At 43.1% G+C, this 25609-nt stretch overlaps 1 protein-coding gene and 1 long non-coding RNA gene across 2 annotated transcripts; both read right to left on the minus strand.

The window, feature by feature from the left end:
* Nucleotides 1–9904: 9904 nt before the first annotated feature.
* Nucleotides 9905–11096, minus strand: LOC113748109 (uncharacterized). Its single transcript, XR_003464122.1, has 3 exons — nucleotides 10804–11096; nucleotides 10320–10680; nucleotides 9905–10064 (listed from the first exon to the last, which is right to left on the minus strand). It is a non-coding gene; the product is annotated as an uncharacterized LOC113748109 (long non-coding RNA).
* A 4121-nt stretch (nucleotides 11097–15217) lies between these two features.
* Nucleotides 15218–20765, minus strand: LOC113748161 (uncharacterized). Its single transcript, XM_027291105.1, has 8 exons — nucleotides 20721–20765; nucleotides 19711–19768; nucleotides 18814–18935; nucleotides 18663–18740; nucleotides 18257–18340; nucleotides 18057–18188; nucleotides 16917–17202; nucleotides 15218–16378 (listed from the first exon to the last, which is right to left on the minus strand). Exons 2-8 carry the CDS (start codon nucleotides 19730–19732, stop codon nucleotides 15324–15326), a joined length of 1779 nt encoding a protein of 592 aa, XP_027146906.1. The 5' UTR covers nucleotides 19733–19768; nucleotides 20721–20765; the 3' UTR covers nucleotides 15218–15323.
* Between the last annotated feature and the right edge of the window lie 4844 nt (nucleotides 20766–25609).

A 25609-nucleotide genomic window follows, 5' to 3' on the forward strand; every position in this document is an offset into this window, starting at 1 on the left:
CACCAAACACAGTCAGAAGGTCATGGAATAAATAATAAACTGTTTTTAGTCCAACATGTCTGATTTGATTTGATCCTCTAAGTCCAGACTTGACTGAGATCAGCAGCATGTTATTAATCTGTGTCGACATGAATGGTTGTCTGAATGTTGTGCTGACGTTTGGATGATGTCTGTAGAAGGCTGACATTATGATGATCCACAATAACACAATGACAAAGTCACTCTACTCATTTTAGAGAAAAGCTCATTGATTAGGACATAGTAATGTTGAGCTGCACATTTCAAACTGAACACATCTGATTGGATTATAAATGGATTTTTATCAACATAATTTATTCTTTTATTCAGTTGTGAGCTGCAGTTTGTCAGAGTCAGCTGTGCTTCTTGGCCTCAGCTCTGAAGTCCAACCCCTCCCATCTGACAGAGCTGGACCTGATGAACAACGACTGAAGGATTCAGGAGTGAAGAGCTGTGTGCTGGACTGGAGAGTCCAAACTGTAAACTGGAGACTCTGGGTCAGTTCACTGACTGTTCATGCTGTTTTTTGTATATTCAATTTAAATCTTTGACTGATGTTTTATATTTTTTGGCTGAATGAATTTCCAAATGGTTGAATAATTGTTGGAGTCACAGATGCAGAATCAAATGTTTGACAGTTTGTGAGCTTCCCCAGACTCACATTGTGGGTCCATCAGTCAGTGAAGATGACGTCAGTGCTGATGAGGCTGTAGGTGTGTGACGGATAAGAATGGGTTGTTGAAGATCTGATGATAGCAGATAAAAACAGGCTGCAGAGAGTTTGAGCTTCTGTGGAAACAGAGAAAGAGACAGGTTAGAGAAAGTCAAGAAAGACGTGAACGCAAAGTTCAATAAAGATGAAGTGAAGAACTGTGATGATCTTCATGATATCAGAAGCTGATATGGCTGCTACAGACAACCCTCACAGCTGCTGTGGTGTGGTGTGCATTAAACCAGAGCTCAGAGTAATAACAGCAGCCTAACACAGGACAAACGTCACAACACAACAGGATTCAAGGATCCAGGAGTCAAAAAGAAGCTGTGGTAACATGGTTCCCATGAGTCCTTGAGATCCTTGAAAGTTTGTGAATTTGACAGTTTGTCCTTGTTGAGCTCAGTGGAGGAATAGTAACTCAAAGAGTGAATTTGGTCTAAGAGGTGGAATGATGACTGCCACCAATAACTCTTTGAATGTACATGTGGCTGCTGTTTGAAGACACCTTGAACAAATGTAGACCTCTCCTTTGAATGACATTTACCCACTAAGACACCAAACACAGTCAGAAGGTCATGGAATAAATAATAAACTGTTTTTAGTCCAACATGTCTGATTTGATTTGATCCCTAAGTCCAGACTTGACTGAGATCAGCAGCATGTTATTAATCTGTGTCGACATGAATGTTGTCTGAATGTTGTGCTGACGTTTGGATGATGTCTGTAGAAGGCTGCATTATGATGATCCACAATAACACAATGACAAAGTCACTCTACTCATTTTAGAGAAAAGCTCATTGATTAGGACATAGTAATGTTGAGCTGCACATTTCAAACCTGAACACATCTGATTGGATTATAAATGGATTTTTATCAACATCATTTATTCTTTATTCAGATTGAGGAGCTGCAGTTTGTCAGAGATCAGCTGTGCTTCTCTGGCCTCAGCTCTGAAGTCCAACCCCTCCCATCTGACAGAGCTGGACCTGAGCTAACAACCTGCAGGTTCAGAGTGAAGCTGCTGTGTGATTTTCTGCGAGTCCACACTGCAGACTGAAGACTCTGAGGTTCACTGACCTCTGTTACTATTGTAGATCTGATGTTTAATTAACAATTGAAGCTAATTTGTGTTCAGACATAACTTACATCCATAAAGTTGTAAAATTCCTTTTGTTCATACTTTCATGTTTGTTGTATTAAATTTAGTCTGCAGTCACAAAAGACACACACAGACTTATTATGTTCTTAATCTGTGCTGACATGAATGGTTGTCTGATGTTGTGCTGACGTTTGGATGATGTCTGTTTGGAAGTCTCAGTCTAACTCTATTTTCTCTCCGTTCATCTGCAAGACTCAACTAAACAGATTTAAAGTCTGCAGTATGAGAGAAGTGATGAGAATGATTGTTTATGTCAAACACGTGAGATAGATGAGCTGAAACACTGATGTGAAGAGCAATGTTCATAAAGCACAATATGTCAAACTGTTCTGACATCAAATGCATGAAGTAAATACTAATGTCCTCTTCTATAATAACACATTTGTATCTATGTGTCATCACAGACTTAAGCTGGAACTCTCAGAGAGTCACTGTGAAGTTGTGGCCTCAGCTCTGAAGTCCACCCCTCCCATCTGACAGAGCTGGACTGAGTCAACGACTGAAGGATTCAGGAGTGAAGAAGTCTGTGTGCTGGACTGGAGAGTCCAAACTGTAAACTGGAGACTCTGAGGTCAGTTTCACTGACTGTTCATGCTGTTTTTTTGTAAATATTCAATTAAATCTTTGACTGATGTTTTATATTTTTTGGCTGAATGAATTTCCAAATGGTTGAATAATTGTTGGAGTCACAGAAAGTGCAGAAATCAAATGTTTGACAGTTTGTGAGCTTCCACAGACTCACATTGTGGTCCATCAGTCAGTGAAGATGACGTCAGTGCTGATGAGGCTGTAGAGTGTGTGACGGATAAGAATGAGGTTGTTGAAGATCTGATGATAGCAGATAAAAACAGGCTGCAGAGAGTTTGAGCTTCTGTGGAAAAGAAAGAAAGAAAGGTTAGAAAGTCAAGAAAGACGTGAACGCAAAGTTCAATAAAGATGAAGTGAAGAACTGTGATGATCTTCATGATATCAGAAGCTGATATGGCTGCTACAGACAACCTCCACAGCTGCTGTGGTGTGTGGTGTGCATTAAACCAGAGCTCAGAGTTAAACAGCAGCTAACACAGGCAAAACGTCACAACACAACAGGATTCAGGATCCAAGGAGTCAAAAGAAGCTGTGGTACATGGTTCCCATGAGTCCTTGAGATCCTGAAAGTTGTGGAATTTGACAGTTTGTCCTTGTTGAGCTGCAGTGGAGGAATAGTAACTCAAAGAGTGAATTTGGTCCTCAAGAGGTGGAATGATGACTGCCACCAATAACTCTTTGAATGTACATGTGGCTGCTGTTTGAAGACCACTTGAACAAATGTAGACCTCTCCTTTGAATGACATTTACCCACTAAGACACCAAACACAGTCAGAAGGTCATGGAATATAATAAACTGTTTTTAGTCCAACATGTCTGATTTGATTTGATCTCTAAGTCCAGACTTGACTGAGATCAGCAGCATGTTATTAATCTGTGTCGACATGAATGTTGTCTGAATGTTGTGCTGACGTTTGGATGATGTCTGTAGAAGGCTGACATTATGATGATCACAATAACACAATGACAAAGTCACTCTACTCATTTTAGGAAAAGCTCATTGATTAGGACATAGTAATGTTGGCTGCACATTTCAAACCTGAACACATCTGATTGGATTATAAATGGATTTTTATCAACATCATTTATTCTTTATTCAGATTGGGCTGCAGTTTGTCAGAGATCAGCTGTGCTTCTCTGGCCTCAGCTCTGAAGTCCACCCCTCCCATCTGACAGACTGGACCTGAGTACAAACGACCTGAAGGATTCAGGAGTGAGAAGTGTGTGCTGGACTGGAGAGTCCAAACTGTAAACTGGAGACTCTGAGGTCAGTTCACTGACTGTTCATGCTGTTTTTTTGTAAATATTCAATTTAAATCTTTGACTGATGTTTATTTTTTTGGCTGAATGAATTTCCAAATGGTTGATAAATTGTTGAGTCACAGAAAGTGCAGAAATCAAATGTTTGACAGTTTGTGAGCTTCCACAGACTCACATTGTGGTCCATCAGTCAGTGAAGATGACGTCAGTGCTGATGAGGCTGTAGATGTGTGACGGAGATAGAATGAGGTTGTTGAAGATCTGATGATAGCAGATAAAAACAGGCTGCAGAGAGTTTGAGCTTCTGTGGAAACAGAGAAAGAGACAGGTTAGAGAAAGTCAAGAAGACGTGAACGCAAAGTTCAATAAAGATGAAGTGAAGAACTGTGATGATCTTCATGATTCAGAAGCTGATATGGCTGCTACAGACAACCCTCACAGCTGCTGTGGTGTGGTGTGCATTAAACCAGAGCTCAGAGTCATAAACAGCAGCCTAACACAGGCAAAACGTCACAACACAACGATTCAAGGATCCAAGGAGTCAAAAAGAAGCTGTGGTAACATGGTTCCCATGAGTCCTTGAGATCCTTGAAAGTTTGTGAATTGACAGTTTGTCCTTGTTGAGCTGCAGTGGAGGAAATGTAACTCAAAGAGTGAATTTGGTCCTCAGAAGGTGGATGATGACTGCCACCAATAACTCTTTGAATGTACATGTGGCTGCTGTTTGAAGACACACTTGAACAAATGTAGACCTCTCCTTTGAATGACATTTACCCACTAAGACACCAACACAGTCAGAAGGTCATGGAATAAATAATAAACTGTTTTTAGTCCAACATGTCTGATTTGATTTGATCCTCTAAGTCCAGACTTGACTGAGATCAGCAGCATGTTATTAATCTGTGTCGACATGAAGGTTGTCTGAATGTTGTGCTGACGTTTGGATGATGTCTGTAGAAGGCTGACATTATGATGATCCACAATAACACAATGACAAAGTCACTCTACTCATTTTAGAGAAAGCTCATTGATTAGGACATAGTAATGTTGAGCTGCACATTTCAAACCTGAACACATCTGATTGGATTATAAATGGATTTTTATCAACATCATTTATTCTTTATTCAGATTGAGGAGCTGCAGTTGTCAGAGATCAGCTGTGCTTCTCTGGCTCAGCTCTGAAGTCCAACCCCTCCCATCTGACAGAGCTGGACCTGAGTAACAACAAGCTGAAGGATTCAGAAGTGAAGCTGCTGTGTGATTTTCTGCAGAGTCCACCCTGCAGACTGAGACTCTGAGGTCAGTTCAGACTCTCTGTTACTATTGTAGATCTGATGTTTAATTAACAATTGAAGCTAATTTGTTCAGACATAACTTACATCCATAAGTTGTAAAAATTCCTTTTGTTCTACTTTCATGTTTGTTGTATTAATTTAGTCTGCCGTCACAAAGACACACACCAGACTTATTATGTTCTTAATCTGTGCTGACATGAATGGTTGTCTGAATGTTGTGCTGACGTTTGGATGATGTCTGTTTGGAAGTCTCAGTCTAACTCTATTTTCTCTCCATTCATCTGCAAGACTCAAACTAAACAGATTAAAAGTCTGCAGGTATGAGAGAGAGTGATGAGAATGATTGTTTCATGTCAAACACAGTGAGATAAGATGAGCTGAACCACTGATGTGAAGAGCAAATGTTCATCAAAGCACAATATGTCAAACTGTTTGACATCAAATGCATGAAGTAAATATAAAGTGTCCTCTTCATAATAACACAATTTTGTAATCTATGTGTCATCACAGACTTACAGGCCGTAAACTTCGAGAGTCACTGTGAAGTTGTGGCCTCAGCTCTGAAGTCCAACCCCTCCCATCTGACAGAGCTGGACCTGAGTCTGAAACAACCCTGAAGGATTCAGGAGTGAAGAAGCTGTGTGCTGGACTGGAGAGTCCAAAACTGTAAACTGGAGACTCTGAGGTCAGTTCACTGACTGTTCATGCTGTTTTTTTGTAAATATTCATTTAAATCTTTGACTGATGTTTTATATTTTTTGGCTGAATGAATTTCCCAATGGTTGAATAATTGTTGGAGTCACAGAAAGTGCAGAAATCAAATGTTTGACAGTTTGTGAGCTTCCACAGACTCACATTGTGGTCCATCAGTCTGAAGATGACGTCAGTGCTGATGAGGCTGTAGAAGTGTGTGACGGATAGAATGAGGTTGTTGACGATCTGATGATAGCAGATTAAAACAGGCTGCAGAGAGTTTGAGCTTCTGTGGAAACAGAGAAAGAGACAGTTAGAGAAATCAGAAAGAGTGAACGCAAAGTTCAATAAAGATGAAGTGAGACTCGTGATGATCTTCATGATATCAGAAGTGATATGGCTGTGCTACAGAAAAACCTCCAGCTGCTGTGTTGTGGTTGTTGCATAACCAGAGCTCAGAGTATAAACAGCACCTAACACAGGACAAAACCGTCACAACACAACAGATTCAGGATCCAAGAGTCAAAAGAAGCTGTGGTAAACATGGGTTCTCCATGGTCCTTGGATCCTTGAAGTTTGTGAATTTGACAGGTTTTGTCCTTGTGAGCTGCGTGGGGCAATAGTAACTCCAAGAAGTGGAATTTGGTCCCAAGAGGTGGAATGATGACATGCCCACAATAACTCTTGAATGTTACATGTGGCTGCTGTTTGAAGACACACTTGAACAAATGTAGACCTCTCCTTTGAATGACATTTACCCACTAAGACACCAAACACAGTCAGAAGGTCATGGAATAAATAATAAACTGTTTTTAGTCCAACATGTCTGATTTGATTTGATCCTCTAAGTCCAGACTTGACTGAGATCAGCAGCATGTTATTAATCTGTGTCGACATGAATGTTGTCTGAATGTTGTGCTGACGTTTGGATGATGTCTGTAGAAGGCTGACATTATGATGATCCACAATAACACAATGACAAAGTCACTCTACTCATTTTAGAGAAAAGCTCATTGATTAGGACATAGTAATGTTGAGCTGCACATTTCAAACCTGAACACATCTGATTGGATTATAAATGGATTTTTATCAACATCATTTATTCTTTATTCAGATTGAGGAGCTGCAGTTTGTCAGAGATCAGCTGTGCTTCTCTGGCCTCAGCTCTGAAGTCCAACCCCTCCCATCTGACAGAGCTGGACCTGAGTGACAACAACCTGCAGGATTCAGCAGTGAAGCCTCTGTCTGATCTTGTGGAGAGTCCACACTGCAGTCTGCAGACTCTGAGGTCAGTAGAGGGTTGCAGTCAGTCCATGTTGGTCTCAGCAGTATTGTACTAAACACAGTTAGTATCAAAGCACAGATCCAGTATTTCCTGTAAACCTCCGACCTTCTCAGCGGCTGCTTTCCTCAGTGAAGCTGTGAGAGGAGAACGGTGACAGGCTTCAGGATTGGACAGAAAGACAGAGAGAGAGAGAACAGTCAGCCAATCAGATGAGCCAGAAGCTCGTTGTGATCATGTGTTTTTGGTTGATGTGAAGACGACTGTTGTTGTTGTGTTCATGTCTACAGGAAATAAAGCTGATTCCAGCTGACAGCATTCCAAGATGTACAGAGACAGTGGTCCTCATTCATCAGATCTGATCTCAAAGTGTTTGTTCTCTCATTCCAACACTAAAGAACTGATCAGTTCATCTTTGTCACAGCTCTCAGATCAGTCTGACTGAAGCCTGCAAAGAAGCATCATTACATTTAGTGAGCATGTGGTCTTTGTACAGAGCAGAACCTCTGCTGAAGTCCAGGACCCACAGCTGAAAATGAAAGTGAGCAGTGAATGTCTCTCTGTTTCTGCACTGATGATGCGTTCAGGGACTGTCAGCACTTTATTTCCACTGTGTACTTGAGTGAAATGTGCAGAGTCAACAGACTTGATGCAGGTCTGTGAGCTTCACTCCAACACGTTAACATGAGAGCTGACAGGAAGCTGGCTACGCTACACAGCCGCTCCACTTGTGTCTGAACAGGACTGAAGCCCTGCTGGTCTTTATACTGGATGTGCTGCATCACTGACTGACAGCTGATGAAGGGAGTCTCTGTAAACACTGACTCATGACTTCTGTTGTCTGTCTGCTTCTCTCATCAGATTGATGTGGTGGTTATCTCTGTGAGAGTGTGAGTGGTGAGAAAGGTGTTTGTGTTGAGAGAGGATCAGCTGAGTCCTGATGATCCAGAGAGGTTGAAGCAGCAGCATCAGCTCTGACTGGGCCATGTTACTGGGAGGTGGAGTGGAGAGGAGAGCTTCATCCAGCAGAGACTGACGGAGGAATCACAACAAGTGGAGATGACTGTCAGCGCTGCAGTCTGAACTGCTCTGAGATCAGCTCCACTGTCAGACACAAAGTCAAAATGATGAACAAATAAATGAGAAAAATATTGACAACAGTTATTCAATAAGTTTCAGGCTCAGGTGTCATGATGTGATGATATCCAGTATATAAACTATATTCTATCATTAGATGATTCTGACATTTTACTGCTGGAGTTGATATGGTTCAATATTTGGATGAATCCATTGATTCTATATTTTGGTCCTAATTAAACAGCTCAAAGTGACATCTGTCTGACCAACTGTCCAAAGTACAGATACCTCCAATTTGTACGTCACTAGAGTATTGAGTAAATGTATTTAGTTGCTTTCCAGCACTGACTGATGTGTGCTGCCGCCTGGTGGCCACATGCTGTGACTTCAGGTGACTGAACACAAAACAGAAGCGATGCACCGAAACACGGTAAACGTTTCATACGATGCAACTCAGAAAACAGAGTTTTCTAGAAGAAGAATTCTCATGAATGCAGAAATCAGCGTGCAGAACAGTTCTTCAGGTCCTCAACATTCTGCCATCAAACATTCATCATGTAATGAGACTTTATTACAACTGCTTTTATTTTGAAAAATCTACTTTATCTGGTTCTGTGGAGGCCAATCACGGCCTGTGGACAGATTCCATGCGGCCCAAAGCTTCATTCTTATAATATATTATTTATAGGCTGCTAGGATTGTCAGATACTGTCTGTCTGGAATAACCTGTAAGGACATAACTGCTGCTGTTATGTAGCTCATCATTCAGAAAATCTGACTTTGTGAATGATCCTGTGAAAGAGAAGAGCGACACATTTCAAACTGAAATGTTCAGACTTTATTACTCATAATAATCCTGTTTAAAATGAACACGAGCTTCAGGTTTGGATCAGCTTCATTCAGTTTAACATGTTCATACAGTTTGTTCTGTGATCTGACTCTGATGTGACAGAAAGAAGAGCTGCTTTTTACATTTAAAAAAAAGATTAAATAGTTATAGAACAGTGCATCTGTGTGTAACTCTGATTGTTGGACCCCGGGCGTCTTCACAATGTCCCATCTGGCCGTCTTTAAAAGACGTTTGGACACGGCTGGTCTCGGTGTAGCAGTGTAACATAAACAGGAGCTCACACTTGTTAATGGTCAAAAAGTGTTTATCGCTGCTATGAACACAGAAATAGCACAAACAGTGGACAGTGACACTTCTCTTCAGAGACAGTCGACTAAACAAAGAAGCTTTTCTAAGGGGAGCTACTTGAACCCAAACCAACTCCTGAAGCTCCTGTTCACAGGGAACACGTGAAAATATGAAGTCAAACCATGTACTGACACAAGGAAGAAAAGAAAACCTGAACAGTGTTTTACACACGGAAAGGTGATTTAATATTTCAGCTTAATAAACTTGTGAGAGACCAATTCAAATTCTAAAACAGTCAAAATAAAATGCAGAACAAAGACTGTGGAGGGATTACTGCAGCCACGTCTCATCTGAAACTTAAATGAAGTTTAATGATGAATCAATCTGCAGATTTTACATTTCACAAAAATAACAAAACACAGCTCAAATGACCAAATATGTTAATAATATTTGACTAAATGAGTAAAAAATAATAATTTCTGTCATTATAAACTGTGTGAATATACAAACTCAGGGAAAGACACTGAAGTTCAGTAAAACTATGTGAATTTATGAAGAACTTCATGTTCAAGAGCCGAATTAGTGACATCTAGCAACATGGCAAACTCGTTGTAACGTAACAAAGACATTAAAGATTATATTCTGTGTTATAAAAGGAGAGGTTTAAATCTGATGCACTGGACCCTCTCTCACCGACGAGGACGATGAGGCGGTGGTTCTCCTGCGGGGGGCGCTGGTACAAAGCCACCTCCTCGTAGGGGGTGAGCAGGAGGTGCTGGACTGCCGTGTCCTCCTGTAGGACGTCCTCCTCCACAGATGGAAACTTCGACGGAAACCAGCTGATGGGAAACAATTCATTTATTTTACTCAAACTACAGACACAGCATCATTAATAACATCTGATGAACTGTATGTGCACATGTAAGAGACAAACTGTGTTTCAGCTGATAACGTGGAAAACATGTTCGTGATGAAAACATATTTATTCAGTTATTTGTGTTTAATTCATTATTTTATTTATCGTCAACATTTCAGGCAGTGCAAGAAGTATATTAATCAATTAACAAACTAAAGGAACTGATTAACTGTCTCACCCAGGTAGACTCCATCAGTAATATCAGAGTCAGAGTCTGATTAAACTCTTGGTTTAATCAGAGTCAATCATTCCACAGGAGTCAGTCCACTGATGGATGAATTCATGCAAACATCTGCACCGATCAGCCACGACACTGTCAGGATACACCAGGCAGCTTCAGGACCAGAACCAAACTGTGATGGCCGGGTCAGAACATAAAAGCCAAAGCAAAGTTTGGGCAGAGAAGCCGAACCGACGAGCTACTGTAGCTCAAACTGCTGAAGAAGTTCATGCTGGTTCTGATAGAAAGCTGTCAGAACACACAGTCCACCACAGTCTGTTGTGTTTGGTCCAGGTGATCTGGTCTGGATCAGGTTTACCTGGAGAAAACATGGCACCAGGATGCATTATGGGAAGAAGGCAGTGTGATGCTTTGGTTGATGTTCTGGGAAACCTCGGGTCCAGCCGTTCATGTGGATGTTACTTTGACATGGACCACGTACCTAAGCGTTGTTGTAGACCATGTGGCCTCGTTCAACATGGTTCCGGAATGTTTGAGGAACATAACAACCAGTTCAAGGTGTCGACTGTGGGACGTGCTGGACAAACAAGTCCGATCCATGCAACCTTCCAGGACTTCAAGGATCTTCAAGGATCTGCTGCCAATGTCTTGGTGCCAGATACCACAGCACACCTTCAGAGGTCTGAGGAGGCCTCGACAGGTCAAGGCTGTTCTGTTATGGCTGATCGGTGTTGGACGTGTTTTACCTGCAACAGTGCGTTTGTCGTCAGAATGTGTTCCATCATCTAGAAGACAAAAAAGAGACTCAGTTGGTAGAGCAGCGGGAGCCGTGGGTTCGAAACCGACCTGTGGCTCGTTCCCGCATGTCATGTCATGTCTCTCTCTCCACATTCCTGTCACTCTTCAGCTGTCTCTGTCAAAATAAAGCTTGAAAAGGCCAAAAAAATTGATTCAAAAAGCATTAAAACTGTTAAACACAAGCGTCTTTGTTGAAGGTGTGTGAGGACGGTAGGAATATGAAGGGCTCATACAGTCACACAGAAACTAAAGTGAATCACTCACCTTTATCATTCATGGTGACTGAGGCCAGCAGGGAGCAAAGAAACACAATGAGGTTCATAGACAGACCAACAGCCCCCCCTGCAGGCAGCGAGCTGCCTACTACATGCAGACAAAATGAACTTTGATTGATTATCAGTCCAAAGTTCAAAGTTCACAATCTGTGTCGCTGTTTTTTTTTTATCTGACACATTCACTGTTTTCTTCTCTTTGCTTGTTTTAACTTTTCTAATACGAAACTTTCACTTTAGTTTGATTCACAGAAATCAATGAAATGCTGAGATACAATAAATGGTTGGGAAGCTGTGGTAGAGTCTCTACCTGGACACATTAATATTAATAATAATAATAATAATAATAATAATAATAATGAGGAGTCCTCACAGGGTCTGATGCAGGTATGAACCTGTAGAGGTGACACCACCACTGCTCCCTCTGTTTACTGCAGAGAAGATGAATGAAGCTCACTTTATAGAGAACGTCATCGTTCATCTGAAATTCCTGCTTTTATTTGTCACGTGATCAAATCATCTCATATCTGCACAAAACATTTGAAGACATCATCCTGGATTCAGGGAAACAAAAGTTTCATAAACTTAACAATTCATCGATTCATCTACAAAACATAGTGAATAATTCAGATCAGTTGTATCCATAAACCAAATGACCACATGTGAAACATGCAACAACAACACTGTCTGCACAGGAACTGTCTTCATGGTTTCATGTTCTCATCCAGTATTTAAAGTTCTCAGAGTTTACAGTGACCTTCAGAAGCACATTCAAGAAACCTAACAGTTCCTTTGTGGTGTTCAAACATGGTTAATGGTGGTCCGGCTCTGTAAGGCTGAGAATGATGAGGTCAGGTGTCACCTCTTCAACATGCTGGCAGAGGGAATCAGACCAGCGCAGGACTCAGTGCAGCTTTCTGGCCTGCCACCACCGCCCGTCCGACTGGTCCACCACCTCCAGCAGGTCTCCTCTGCTGAACGCCATTCCTGCATCAGGACAGGGGATGGAGGAGTCCTGCAGTGGGCAGTAGTCCACCATCGTGTACACCTGACAGACAGAGGTTAAAGGAGCGATCTGCATCTAGTGTTTAAAACTGCAGCAATTCAAAATTCAAAGTCTGATTCAGTCTTTGCTGCAAACAAGTTTAATTTGGTCGTGAACATCATATCTGAGTGTTTCACAGACACAGACAAAAGAAATATCACACACTTCAACACAACAGTAATGTTTACTCTCTACTATCGACTCTCAGCACTTTTACAGAAAACAGCGTCAGTCTCTGGTGAAGCCGACTGGGTCCCGCTCTGGTTTAAACAAACTAAACTTGAACGCACAACGTCTTTGTTGCTTTCTGGGCGTATTGTAGGTAAGAAAAACAGAAACTCCCCGAGGTCATGGAGGTTTGTTTGTTATCTGGAGCGTCGATATGGACCATGGTCAAGAAGCCAGTGTTTCAGTTTAGCCTGTTTTCTTCATCTCTGATGACATAGCATGATTTATAAATATTGTATGTGTCACTCAAAGAGCAAAGTGATTTTATATTCACATTCACAGTGAGTTTAATGTGAATCAGTGGAATTTATTCTCCATTCATTCTGAGAGTTTAAGATGGAGAGTCATTTCTTACCGACTTCAGGCAGCTGCTGGTGTTCTGAGCTGCGTTTGGAAGGACCGCTCCCTGAGAACTGATCTGACAGGAAGACAAACACCACCTGACACACAGTTGAGTACAGTGAGTCCAGACTCTGAAATGTGCCTTTATGTTTTCTTTGGTCTTTCACCTAATTCAACCAGCTTGTTTATCTCGGGTGACCTACCAGTATCTGGATGACTGGTTCTGGCTTCAGACCCACCACAGGGTTTCCATTCACCTCCACTAACAGATCACCAGGATGGAGGAGTCCTGCAACACACACACACACACACACACACACACACACACACACACAGTCTGAAACGTGGACAGACTTCCTGTCGGTCGGTCTCAGATGTTCTGGTCCACAGAGGTGTGCTGTGTTTCTGGGTGTTGTTGGTATCTGTCGTTCTCTCTGCATGGTAGAGTCTGAACTTCATCTGTAGGTGCAGAGATGAACTGCAGTGTTCCTGAGCCCATGTAGTCATGTGGGCTTTTAATGCAGAGCTGCCTCATGAACCGTGTTGGTTTCGGGCCTCACGCCTTACGTGCAGAGATTTCTCTGGATTCTCTGAATCTTTGAACGAATTTTGGAATATAGACGGTAAAATCCAGAAATTCATTCAAACTGTTTCCCAACAACTGTTGGACTGTTTCCAGTTTTTCACAAAGTGCTGAACCTCGCCCAAAGCCTGAGGCCCCTCGTTTCAGACCTGATCATGATCCATTACCTGCTGCATCAAAGTCAGAGTGATGGTACATTTACAAAGAAACAAAGGTTAACACATTTAATACCTCTCTTGTCTTTGTGCTGTGTAGTGTTGGGAAGTTTGAGTCTTGTTACTGACTCAGATCTTTTACTCTCAGACAGTAAATTGAACAAATCTTGTTTTGAGTCATTTCCTTCATTTTTACAGCAGGTGGCGCTGTAGCCCTTTTGTGAAGGCAGCATGGTTTGCTTCAGCTGACAAAGTAATAAACAAAATGCCACAAGCAATTCAAACCATATGGAAACCAGGAAAGCAAACACACACCACAGTAAAGTGACCTGTGTCCTGTGTCCTCCTGCTATTGTTGTTTAACCACACGACAGTGACCAGGCAGCTGTCACGTGACAAATGAACAAGAGAACGAATGAGAACGAACGTACTGCTCGAGAACAAACCGGTCAGACAAAAAGTTACAATTAATAAGTTCCTTTAAATGATTAAATGGTGCATTTATTGTGTTGACATTATTATTATTATTATTATTATTGAAAAGGATTTGTAACATTTTTATGTTTTGCGTCACCTCTTTCTTGGAATCGGGGTTGTGGATAGTTAAAGTTTCATCTCACCGCAGTCCTCCATGAATCACCCTGGCGATGTAGATCTCTCCTGTCTCCTCGTCCCATTTTATAGTTGCTCCCTGACAGACAGTTAGTCCAAATTAATTAAACTTTTATTTCCAGAGTATGATGATAATGATGGAATGAAAGCAACTAATTATTATTATTGTAAACGCTGCAGCATGGCTAAGAACTGACTCAAAGGATGAAGCAAAGTCATTTCTGACACAGGACCTGATTATGTAAGCTGTATATAAGAAAACTGACGTGGCACGTGGAGTTCCCCAAAGCTCAAGTGTTGGGTCTCTTTTGTTTAACCTCTATATGCTGCCACTAAAAGGATCTCCACACAAACTCATGGTGAAAACTCCAAAATACAAATCAACACAGATAAAAAGCATATTTTTAATTCATCATATTTTTCTACATCCTCTCCAACACCCTGAAACAAACTGTGAATGTTTTGAATCACCACTATGCAGATGACACCCAAAGTTACCTGTCTATATCACTAAGCATGACTTAATGGGCCAGCCCCTTCCTTTAACTAATTATAGATGAATTAAGATGATTGTCACTGCTGCAACATGAGAAACTCTATGGAGTTATATGGAGAAACTGCAAAGAGTGAAAGAGAGATGTTGACAATGGTCACAAGTTTAAAGGAAGCTGGATGAAATGGGAGATGTTTCTCGTACCTTTAAATATTTTGCTCTTTCCCTTCGTGTGATAAATCCAGAGATGAAAAAACAACAAGAACTGTCCATGAGCTGATACCAGTCTGCTACAGGTGTATGGTTAAATGTACACGTTTCTTAAACTAATAGCTGGGATCCAAATGCTGATGTGCATGTATATCAGAGTTTTATAAGATCTAACTCTATTAAAAAGGTTGAAGTAGAGGTCTTTAAGTCAGTGTCTGTTTTCATGGTCAGAGTAGACGAGGACCGGTCTGATCTGTTTTGGTCTAATTCTTCTTCTTTTTCTTCTTCTTGGTTGTCAAGCAGCCGGTGGTGTTACAGTCTTGTTGGTCCTCCAGAGGTGCTGTAGAAATGGATCCATTGTTGAGCCTCACCTGTCCATTACTACCATTGCCACCTGCCTTGTGGGTGCCAACAAAGGTCACCACCTTCTTCTTCGAGCCTCCGTTCATTTGTTTCGGACTCCGAGATGTTGCAAAGCCGTCTGCACAAGAACTGACAGATGAAGGTGAGGAAGAGCCAGAAGAAGGGGACGATGAGAGGCGGCATGGGTAGGGTGTAGGAGGTTTGCGGACCACTGTTGAGACCCTTGGAGGAGGTGGGGGAGGGGCGTGCTGTGTCGGCCTGCATGAAGGTGACGGCTTGGGTTGTTTGCTGGCCACAATGAGCCCCTGGAGCTTGTCAACCACCTCAGTCAGCAGGTTGAGGGCCTGGGCGTTGTCTTCCACGTTGTCTGTGATCATCTCTGTCCCTGCCATCATCTTGTGGCCAAGACGGTGGACGTCTTGACTGCTGTGCTTGATGCTGCTGGACACTGTCTGGACAGTGGACCTGAGCTCATCCATGCGGCGCTGTTTGGTGAACTCAACAGGATGTTGATGTTGATGGAGTTTTGGTTGGCGCTGCTCATTTTGTGTCCGTTGTGGTTGGTTCTGGTGTCCTTTGTGACAAGGAGCAGTCTGGATCACAGGGCGATTTTGGAGCTCTGCTTGGTGTTTGCTATGAGATCCAGTTTGATACCGATGTTGCCTGCCAGGTGTGGGGAGAGTGTTAACCCCCTGCTGCTGAGTGGAGCGATGAACTGCAGGACTAGAAGGTGCTGTATGGGCTCTAAGAGAGTTCATCCCAGTGAAAGAAGAGGTTCTGCCTGGTGTAGGGACGTTCCTTGAGTGTCCCCCTGTAGCCCCCTTTTTGTACATGGCAGGGGTGTTGGGAAGGCTGTAAGCTGGGACTGGAGGAGGAGGGTAGGCATAGTCATCACTGCCCACATCAGTACAGGCACCTTCTCCTTTGCTGTGTTTGGGTTTCTCTGAAAATGAACCTCCATGAAGACAAGAGAGAAAGTTGGAAAAATCCACAAAGAACAGTGATTCAAAAAGTAGCTGAAAGAAACCGATGGAGACAATGAAGCAACAGTTTTTGAGATGGTGAAGATGTTAAGGGGAAAAATACATGATGAGCGATTCTGCTGGACGAATCTCAAGATGGACTTTCTGAAAATGGATGAATGAAAGATACAGTATGAGTGGAAACAGGCTCATCTATATGAGCCCAGGGTAGAACAACATCAGCTCCACCAGCTGACAGAGGCAGGATCAGAGCCTCCACACTGAGCTTCACAAAGGCTCTTCAGAAACCTGCGAGGGACGTCGGAGACTACGTCCATGTTTTAGACATTTTTAGACAGAATGCTTCATGATTCTGGGAGCCTTTCTGATACATTCAGGCCGTGATGATGAACTGATGACTGGATGATGATGATGATGATGATGATGATGATGATGATGATGATGATTGGATGTACTGACAGACAGTGGATGACAGATGATTGGTGATTGCATGGCTTCCTGTCCTCTTACCCTTGCTGGGGGTGGAGCTACAGACGGAGGGAGCTGATTTGTTGAGCCCTTTCTTCCAAAGCTCTGCGGTGTATGGACACAAAGAGGAGGTTCCTGTTGATTCGTAGTGAGGCAGAAAGGGGCGGGACTGTCTTCCTCTGGGGAGGGGCAGAGGCCTGAGCTCCTCCCCAGACCATGCCCTCCTCACGGGGACGAGGCGCTGCAGTGTGAGGCGCCGAAGGCTGCTCCAACGAGTACGAATCGCTCCATCTCCAGGTCCTACAACTCCTCTGCACACTTCTTTATTCTTGATGAACAAAAGATAAGACACTGAGATCTTTATGGATTAAAAAGGAGCTTCTCTTCTTAACGCTTGCATTTATAATAAGTGTCACATCCTGTGTGTGGTTAAGTTTGGTTATAGGAGTGTTTGACCTTTTTCTTTTTTTATATGTCCTGAGGAATAAAGAGGAGTATAAACACATCTTCTCATCTTTGTGCAGACTGTAGAAGCCAGTGTATTCTCAATGTTTAGACCACCGAACAATTTACTACTAGGGCAAATGACGCACGAGTGGCCGGCAGCTTTTTATCATCTATGAACCAGTAAAATGAGACACTAAGTCACTGTGGTGGAAACATCAGTCTTCTATCAGAAGGTCAGTGTGCTCCTCAGCACCAAACAGGAAGCAGGAAAGTTGTTAGGCAGTTACTCTGGAAACGGCTGAAAAATTTAAATCCTAAACTTAAATCCCACCACACACACGACAGTCGCTGTTTAATTAGATCTGATCCACCAAGCAGCAGAAACCTTTATGTTTGAAACGGTTCACCTCATTCTGTGCACAGTAACATAACGCTGGTCTAACACTAAAATAACGCTGGTAGGGAGTAACAAATGTAGTCAGAGCTCAACTGTTAAGTATGACAAGGTCGTCTGACGTTGTCTGAATGTTAGTTATTGGTTTGGTTAATGGTTGTGTGTCGATTACTGATGGTGGCTGATCAGGTTTCAGTTTCTTCAGGTTTTTAAACTGTTTTTTAAAACAATCTAACACAGATGACAAATGTTAATGTGTTAATGCATCTGTCACATATTCTACTCACAGACACTTTATATGAACATGAATAAACCACATAAACCTTATGAAATGCTCTCACCAGCGGCTGCTTGTTCTTCACCACACAGACGATCCTCGCGGCCTCCTCGCCTTCAGGCATCTCATCAGGCAGAGGCGGTAAAACTGGTCCATGGTCTATATGGACTATACTGTCGTGGGACGATAGCAGGGCCTGAGAGACGGGTACAGGTGTTACAGCAGAGCATCAAACATGCATCGTGTGAGAGGGATCGTACAGACCTGGATGTGTGGTGAGCTGAGGAGGCTGTGGAGCTCTCGGGCTTCAGCTGAGGGATGGGGGACCTCCTGTATGACAGACATGATCTGATGGACAGACAGACACAGACAGGATCACAGACTGATACTTGTTCAGACTTAGACCATCATCTTTGTCCTAACACTGGCTGCAGAGACAAAGAGGTCCCACTGCCATGCACTGCAGCGAGCAGAACGTTTGACTCTGGACCAAGCAGCTTCCAGACCAGCAGTGAGCAGCACTCTGTCAGGCTCCCGAGTCACGGAGTCAGTTCAGTTAGCCACAGTTAGCAGCTCACTACTTAGTAATCTTTCCATCATAAAGTCTGTGAATCATGTAAAGTTCTGCTGCTACTTTATATTTCTGTCAACAAAGAGTGTGTGCATGAACCTCATGTGAGAGTCCTGATGCATGGGGCAGGATGGGGCTCGGCGTCAGCCTCTGGAACTGCACCAGGCACTCATGAATCTGGAAAGACAAAACAGGAAATGATGTCATGGCTGGATGTTTTGGAGTAGTAGGCCCGTTGAGTCGGTCGTACCTTCAGCAGAGCGTGCAGCCACGGCGCATTGAGCAGTTCCTGCAGAAGCTGAGCTCCGCTAACGTTTCTGTGGACAGCTCGACCGACGTCCTCCACCACACCGGACAGCACCTCGCTGACATCTGCACACACAGAAACACACGGTTATTTTAAAGACGCCATGGTCTGTCTTCTTATTGGTGCAGAGTCCGCCGGCTTCTTGCTCGCTCACTCTCTCCTTTTCTCTTCTTAGCTTCCTCCGTCAGCGTCCTCTTCACTCTCTTCTCCTCTGCCATCATGTCCGTAGAGGCTGCTGACTGCTGGGCCTGGAAACCTCCTCTTCCCAGTGGTCCATAACATTAGAACATGTCCAGAACCACACTCCTGTGGGGTGTTCCCGGCCTGCAGTGGCCAGTACATTGCAAAAGTGCTCCAAGGAAGGAAAATGGTGAACTGGCAACAAGAGCATTGGCGACAGTGATGAAGGCCCGATCCAACAAAGGGGTTCATACTGGTTCCGATAGAAAGGCATCAGAACACACAGTGCTGGACACAACGGGAAAAGGTGTCCCGGTCTGATGGATCATGTTTTCTTTTGCATGCAAGCCGTAAGTAAAATTAGGTAAAATGGGGGAAAGTTTCCTCTGAATGAAAGGTTAAATATTTACATCCAGACTAAATCCAGCTGTGTGTGAAGGGGCAGCAGATGTTTGTGAGCAACAGGATTAACATGAGCGACCTCACAGAGACTCTAACACCATGAATTAGGCTTCACATCAGATTAACTTGAAATTAAGTCCAGATTTAGACTCAAACTCAATTTAATCAAGACAATAAACAGTGAAAGTCAATGAAGGTCAAGTGTGTGTGTGTGTGTGTGTGTGTGTGTGTGTGTGTGTGTGTGTGTGTGTGTCTCACCGTCCTCCATAGCTTGTCTCATGGTTCCACACTTAAAGAAGAAGAACGTCTCATTTCACTGAAAATAAAATGCAAAGTAACTTTTAGTATTCAGAGACTGAACGACTGACATCATTTCAAAACTTCAATCAGCTGATATCAATTTTTAATTCATTTTATATATGTATAACTATATATATAATATATATATATATATATATAGAGAGAGAGAGAGAGAGAGAGAGAGAGACTCTACGACAGACCAGAATGTAAACAATACTCTTTAATATTTATGTACACGAGCAGCACTATAACAGGCCAGAATGTAGAAGATCAGTTTTTAGCCATGCTACATTAAATGAGCTCCTCCAGGTGACAAAGAAAAAAGCTGAGTGATTTAATTACGATGAGTTAACGAACAAAACGTTTAAACATTTGCTTTATTATGACTATGTTCTCATTGCTCTGTGATGACACTAGTGCAGCATGTCTACTCAGAACCTTTAACACAAACTGTTGATGTGAGTGAGTGTTTTTCATCACACAAGCGTTTTTAAAGCAGTAAAACATCTGAACTTTCACCAACAGCACAGTCTTATGCTGACTAGTCCAGCACAGAGAAGCAGCAGCTCGTCCTGCCTGTTCAGTCTCTTCAGCTTCGATCTCAGCTCAGCTTCACCAGGTGAAAGTCATCAACGCACCTGAACGCATCATGTGACGTCCTGTGCCAATATATATATATATATATAGATATATATATATCACAGTACCGAGGTGATTTACAGACTGTGATGGAAACACTGGTCAGCAGTGAGCTGTCCTGACAGAACCTGCTCACTGCTGGGTCAGAGTTCTGTTCGCTCACTGGCTGACACTAGCTGCTGTGTAGCAGTGAGGTGTAACGCACACTCGCTATTGGCTGCTGTAAATGCCAATCAACATCCACTACAGGTCCCTCCCTGTATCTGCTGAAGACATTCAGCTGTGAGCGTGAACCACTGGGTCACTCACTCATCAACAGACCAACTCACCTCCTCCTCGTCCTCCTCTCTGTCCTCGTCCTTGTCCTCGTCCTCCTTGTTCTCCTCCTCCTCTCTGTCCTCCTCCTCTCTGTCCTCCTCCTCCTCCTTGTTCTCCTCCTCCTCTCTGTCCTCCTCCTCCTCTCTGTCCTCCTCTCTGTCCTCCTCTCTGTCCTCCTCTCTGTCCTCCTCCTCCTCTCTGTCCTCTCTGTCCTCCTCCTCTCTGTCCTCTCTGTCCTCCTCTCTGTCCTCCTCTCGGTCCTCCTCTCTGTCCTCCTCTCTGTCCTCTCTGTCCTCAGCAGCAGTCAGTGGTGACTGACATGGATGTGATTTTACTACCAAACCAAAACAGACACTAATCCTCTCTAACCCGACTTAATCCACCAGCCCCTGACTCGTCCCCTCGTCCCTCTCGTCCCTCTCGTCCCTCTCGTCCTCTGCTGCCGTCTCTTCTCTCTTTTTCTTTGTTTTCTTCTTTTGGAGTCTTTAAAATCTTTTTCTGTCTCGTGTCCTCCACCCTCCTGTCGCTCTCTCCACCTGTCTCCCTGCTGAGAACGTCTCTCTCACTCACTTTTACTTCAACAGATCACAAAGCTCCTTAACTCTTTACCACACACACACACACACACACACACACACACACACTCATGCTCAGCAGTAGTCAACACAGTGTTAACACACAAACACACAATAACGGTAAATCCTTCTACAACATCTGTGTGTGTGTGTGTGTGTGTGTGTGTGTGTGAGGTGATGGTCACTGGGTCACGTCCTCAGAGATTATCGCTGATCCTTCAGAGAACACAGATGTAAGAAAACATGGCCGCCGACTGTTCCCTCAGCTGTTCTGATTACATCACTTCTGATGAACAGCCAATCATCATCCAGGTCCCCAGCAGCCAATCATCATCCAGGTCCCCAGCAGCCAATCATCATCCAGGTCCCCAGCAGCAGCTGATCTCACTGCCTAGTCCAGCAGCAGTCAGCCCAGCTCGGCGTCTGTCTTTCAGCCTTTTATTTCACCAAGCTCTCACCAACCACTAAAAGTCAGTCCCACATTTACTCTTGTCCGGCCGTGTCTCCAGCCATTTTGTGTCATATGTTTCTTGTTTTGTTCAGGAGTGTGACCTCCTGTTTTTGTGTGAGGATCTTTGCTTAGGTGCTGATCCAGTCCAGCTGATCAGGGTGTTCCTAGCAGAGACAGCAGAACCGCTGAGCGTGCAGCTTTGTCCTCCTCCTCTGCTCGGACAAAGACTTCCTGTGCTTCTCTTGGTTTTGGAGGTGACAGCTGTCACCTTTGTATGTTCTCAGCCTGGACTCCAGCACACTGTAAATAGTCAGTGTTCAGACTGAGCTGCATGTTCTTCCTCCTGTTTGTGGTCAGCGTCAGTTTGCTTTAGTAAATGTCTTCTTGTTGTTTCTTTTGGTTTGGGTTCAGGTAGCTCCCCTTAGAAAAGCTTCTTTGTTTAGTCGACTGTCTCTGAAGAGAAGTGTCACTGTCCACTGTTTGTGCTATTTCTGTGTTCATAGCAGCGATAAACACTTTTTGACCATTAACAAGTGTGAGCTCCTGTTCATGTTACACTGCTACACCGAGACCAGCCGTGTCCAAACGTCTTTTAAAGACGGCCAGATGGGACATTGTGAAGACGCCCGGGGTCCAACAATCAGAGTTACACACAGATGCACTGTTCTATAACTATTCAATCTTTTTTTAAATGTAAAAAGCAGCTCTTCTTTCTGTCACATCAGAGTCAGATCACAGAACAAACTGTATGAACACGTTAACCTGAATGAAGCTGATCCAAACCTGAAGCTCGTGTTCATTTTAAACAGGATTATTATGAGTAATAAAGTCTGAACATTTCAGTTTGAAATGTGTGCTCTTCTCTTTCACAGGATCATTCACAAGTCAGATTTTCTGAATGATGAGCTACATAACAGCAGCATTATGTCCTTACAGGTTATCCAGACAGAAGTATCTGACAATCTAGCAGCCTATAAATAATATATTATAAGAATGAAGCTTTGGGCCGCATTGAATCTGTCCACAGGCCGTGATTGGCCCCGGACCAGACTTTGGACATAACTGCCCCAGACGGAGACGTACAGGCGACTTCTTGTTCACTCATCTCTCTTTTTTTTTCTTATGCAACGTCCTCTTCACTCTCTTCTCCTCTGCCATTATGTCCATGAGAGCTGCTGGGCCTGAATTATTATTTTATTATTATTATTGTTCTCCTTCTCCTCCCTGGTGCTCTGGCTTACACTCTGGCTAACAAACTAAGCTAACATTAGCTAACAGCAGCTCAGTTGTCAGCAGTTTACTTCACAGACGTACGATGACAGAGACACCGTCACCTGATCACAGGTCAGAGTGGATCACCTGATCACAGGTCAGTGTGGATCAGCTGATCACAGGTCAGTGTGGGTCACCTGATCACAGGTCAGAGTGGGTCACCTGATCACAGGTCAGTGTGGGTCACCTGATCACAGGTCAGTGTGGGTCACCTGATCACAGGTCAGTGTGGGTCAACAGGAGGTAAACTGTTATTTTATGAAAGAAAAGTTACAACATGTTGTTTAAGTCGCTCTTGAGCGACATAAGCTTCACCAGTAGGTGGCAGTAGCAACTGTGTTTAAACTGTGATCTGAACCTCTGTTTCAGTTTGAAGTTTTAATAAGAGCTTTGTTGAAGCAACACGTTTTTTCATAGTTTCTCTTATGACTGATTTTTTTCAGTGTAAATGTTACATTTGGTGAATTCTTCAGTTTTTAGGTAAAGAACACTAAACTTCCACAGCAGTAAAATGAAACATATTGTATATTTATGTTCATTTTCTCTTGCTGTTAAAGTGTACTGGATAGATATTAGTATAATTATTGTTATTGTGTTTAACTGCTCTCAAAGGACAGAGGAGATAACGACTTGTTGACCATGTGGAAACCCGGTGTTTGTAACATGACACCATGTTGGATCATTTGTTTCTGATCACAGTGGTAAGAGGTTGTGGTCTCCCTGAGGCCGGCTCATTGTGACCTCTGGGTCATAATTAGCTGTTTGCAGACTCTGGCTGCAGTCCGACCCGTCCCCTGAGGGCCGGCCTGTTGTTCAGCACTGAGGTGACACTAATGACTCATTCCAGTGTGGTTACAGCAGCCGAGGGCTCCTGTGTACACCATGTTGCTGTTCTCTAACAAACTTTGTTACGTTCCTCTGACACACAAACAGCACACACTTTCTCTTTTCTTTATTACCAAATTATGACCTTCAACCAGAGGTGTCAAAAGTACACACATTCTTTACTCAAGTACAAGTATAGATACCTGTGTTTAAAAAGACTCTAGTAAAAGCTGAAGTATTGACTCAACTTTCTTACTCAAGTTAAAGTGAAAAGTACAGGCTCTAAAACATACTTAAAGTATAAAAGTATAAAGTACCGGTAACCTTGTGAAGGACAAAACCACCATTTTAGGGAAAAGCTTACAGGACCTACAGTCTGTCCAAGCAAAGAAACATGAACTGAAATCAATACAAAAAACTACATTGGCAAGTCTCCTCCACCAACGCTCTCACTAGCTTTCGCACACATTTCGCTGACCTGGTGCCACCATCACAAACAATTTTAGTTCCTTCCAATGAGTTGCCCGCCTGATTTTAGGCTGTTTATGTTCATCGTCTTGTGCATGTGAAGACAAATGCACCAATAAGGTTGTCTTATCAGTGTGTGTTTACATACATTTCTAAGCATAATCCAATCAATCACGTTGGCATGGCGCGTTTCACTGATACTGATGGTGAAATTTTACTGTTTATTAATAATCACCATCTAAACGCAAGAGTAACGGCCCTGATTTGAAAATGTAGGGAGTAGAAAGGACGGATACTTACGCTAAAATGTAAGAAGTAAAAGTCAAAAGTTGACACAAAAATAAATAGTGAAGTAAAGTATAGATACCTGAAAATTCTACTTAAGTACAGTAACAAAGTATTTGTACTTCGTTACTTCTCATCTCTGCCTTCAACCAGAGTGTAAAAGTTATGGCTCACCCACAGTTTTTTCCTGCAGGAGCTAAAGTAACATTGTAACTTTACTTTGATTTTAAATCGTTGATTCTACACTGACTTGGTCTGCTCTCATACTAAGTAACTCCAGGTCAAACACACAGCAAAGCACATTTAGGTTGTTGGTCAGTTGATGGACCTCCATGGTGTCCTCAGGCCTCCACATTGACACGAGGCCGTCTGAAAAACTCTTTTCCTGTCAGCATTAAAGCGAGTCATAGGCGCTCAATGCTGACCTCTCATCCTCTGGGGACAAATGCAATAAAGCAGTCTGCAGCTTAGGCTGGTGACTCTATATTGACCTCTCAGATGCGTTTGTGATACCTTCATGATACAGCTGATCATGAAGTAAAGAATTCTTGTGTGTCAAGTTGGTAATCAGGCTGCAGAGGCGGAAGTCTTGGCCTGGATATCTGTTTCCTTGAAAACTACTACTCTGCAAGCTCAGACACATTGTCCAATGCCCCCAGAAAAAAACGATGAGTTCCAAGATTGTCTCTGCTTTCAGCTTTATTTGATAGTACAGATGTAGAAAGGAAAGTGGAGAGAGAGAAGAGGGATGGGGCCGCAGGTTGGAAGTGACTCCAAGCCACTGTGATATAGGCTTAGTCTTGGTACATGGGGCATGCACCATGTGGCACCAAGCAGATCCTTGAAGTCCTGGAAGTTTGGAGGTGAGGCCTCCATGATTGGACTTTTTGTCCAGCACATCCCACAGATGCTCGATTGGATTGAGATCTGGAGATCAAGTTAACTCCTTGAACTGGTTGTTGTGTTCCCCAAACCACTCCTGAACCATGTCTGCCTTGTGGGTGGGAGCATTGTCTTGCTGCCA

The sequence above is a fragment of the Larimichthys crocea genome, chromosome XVIII (genome assembly GCF_000972845.2).
Source record: "Larimichthys crocea isolate SSNF chromosome XVIII, L_crocea_2.0, whole genome shotgun sequence".
In the NCBI taxonomy this organism is placed as follows: Eukaryota; Metazoa; Chordata; class Actinopteri; family Sciaenidae; genus Larimichthys; species Larimichthys crocea.

What these genes read in the sequence shown, in the direction of transcription:
- LOC113748161 (XM_027291105.1), bottom strand. Translation starts at nt 19,732, where the DNA reads ATGAGACAAGCTATGGAGGACG. An exon ending in TCAGCTCACCACACATCCAG is followed by an intron (nt 18,189 to 18,256) that starts GTCTGTACGATC and finishes CCCGTCTCTCAG; the next exon opens with GCCCTGCTATCGTCCCACGA. An exon ending in TGAAGAACAAGCAGCCGCTG is followed by an intron (nt 17,203 to 18,056) that starts GTGAGAGCATTT and finishes TTGTTCATCAAG; the next exon opens with AATAAAGAAGTGTGCAGAGG.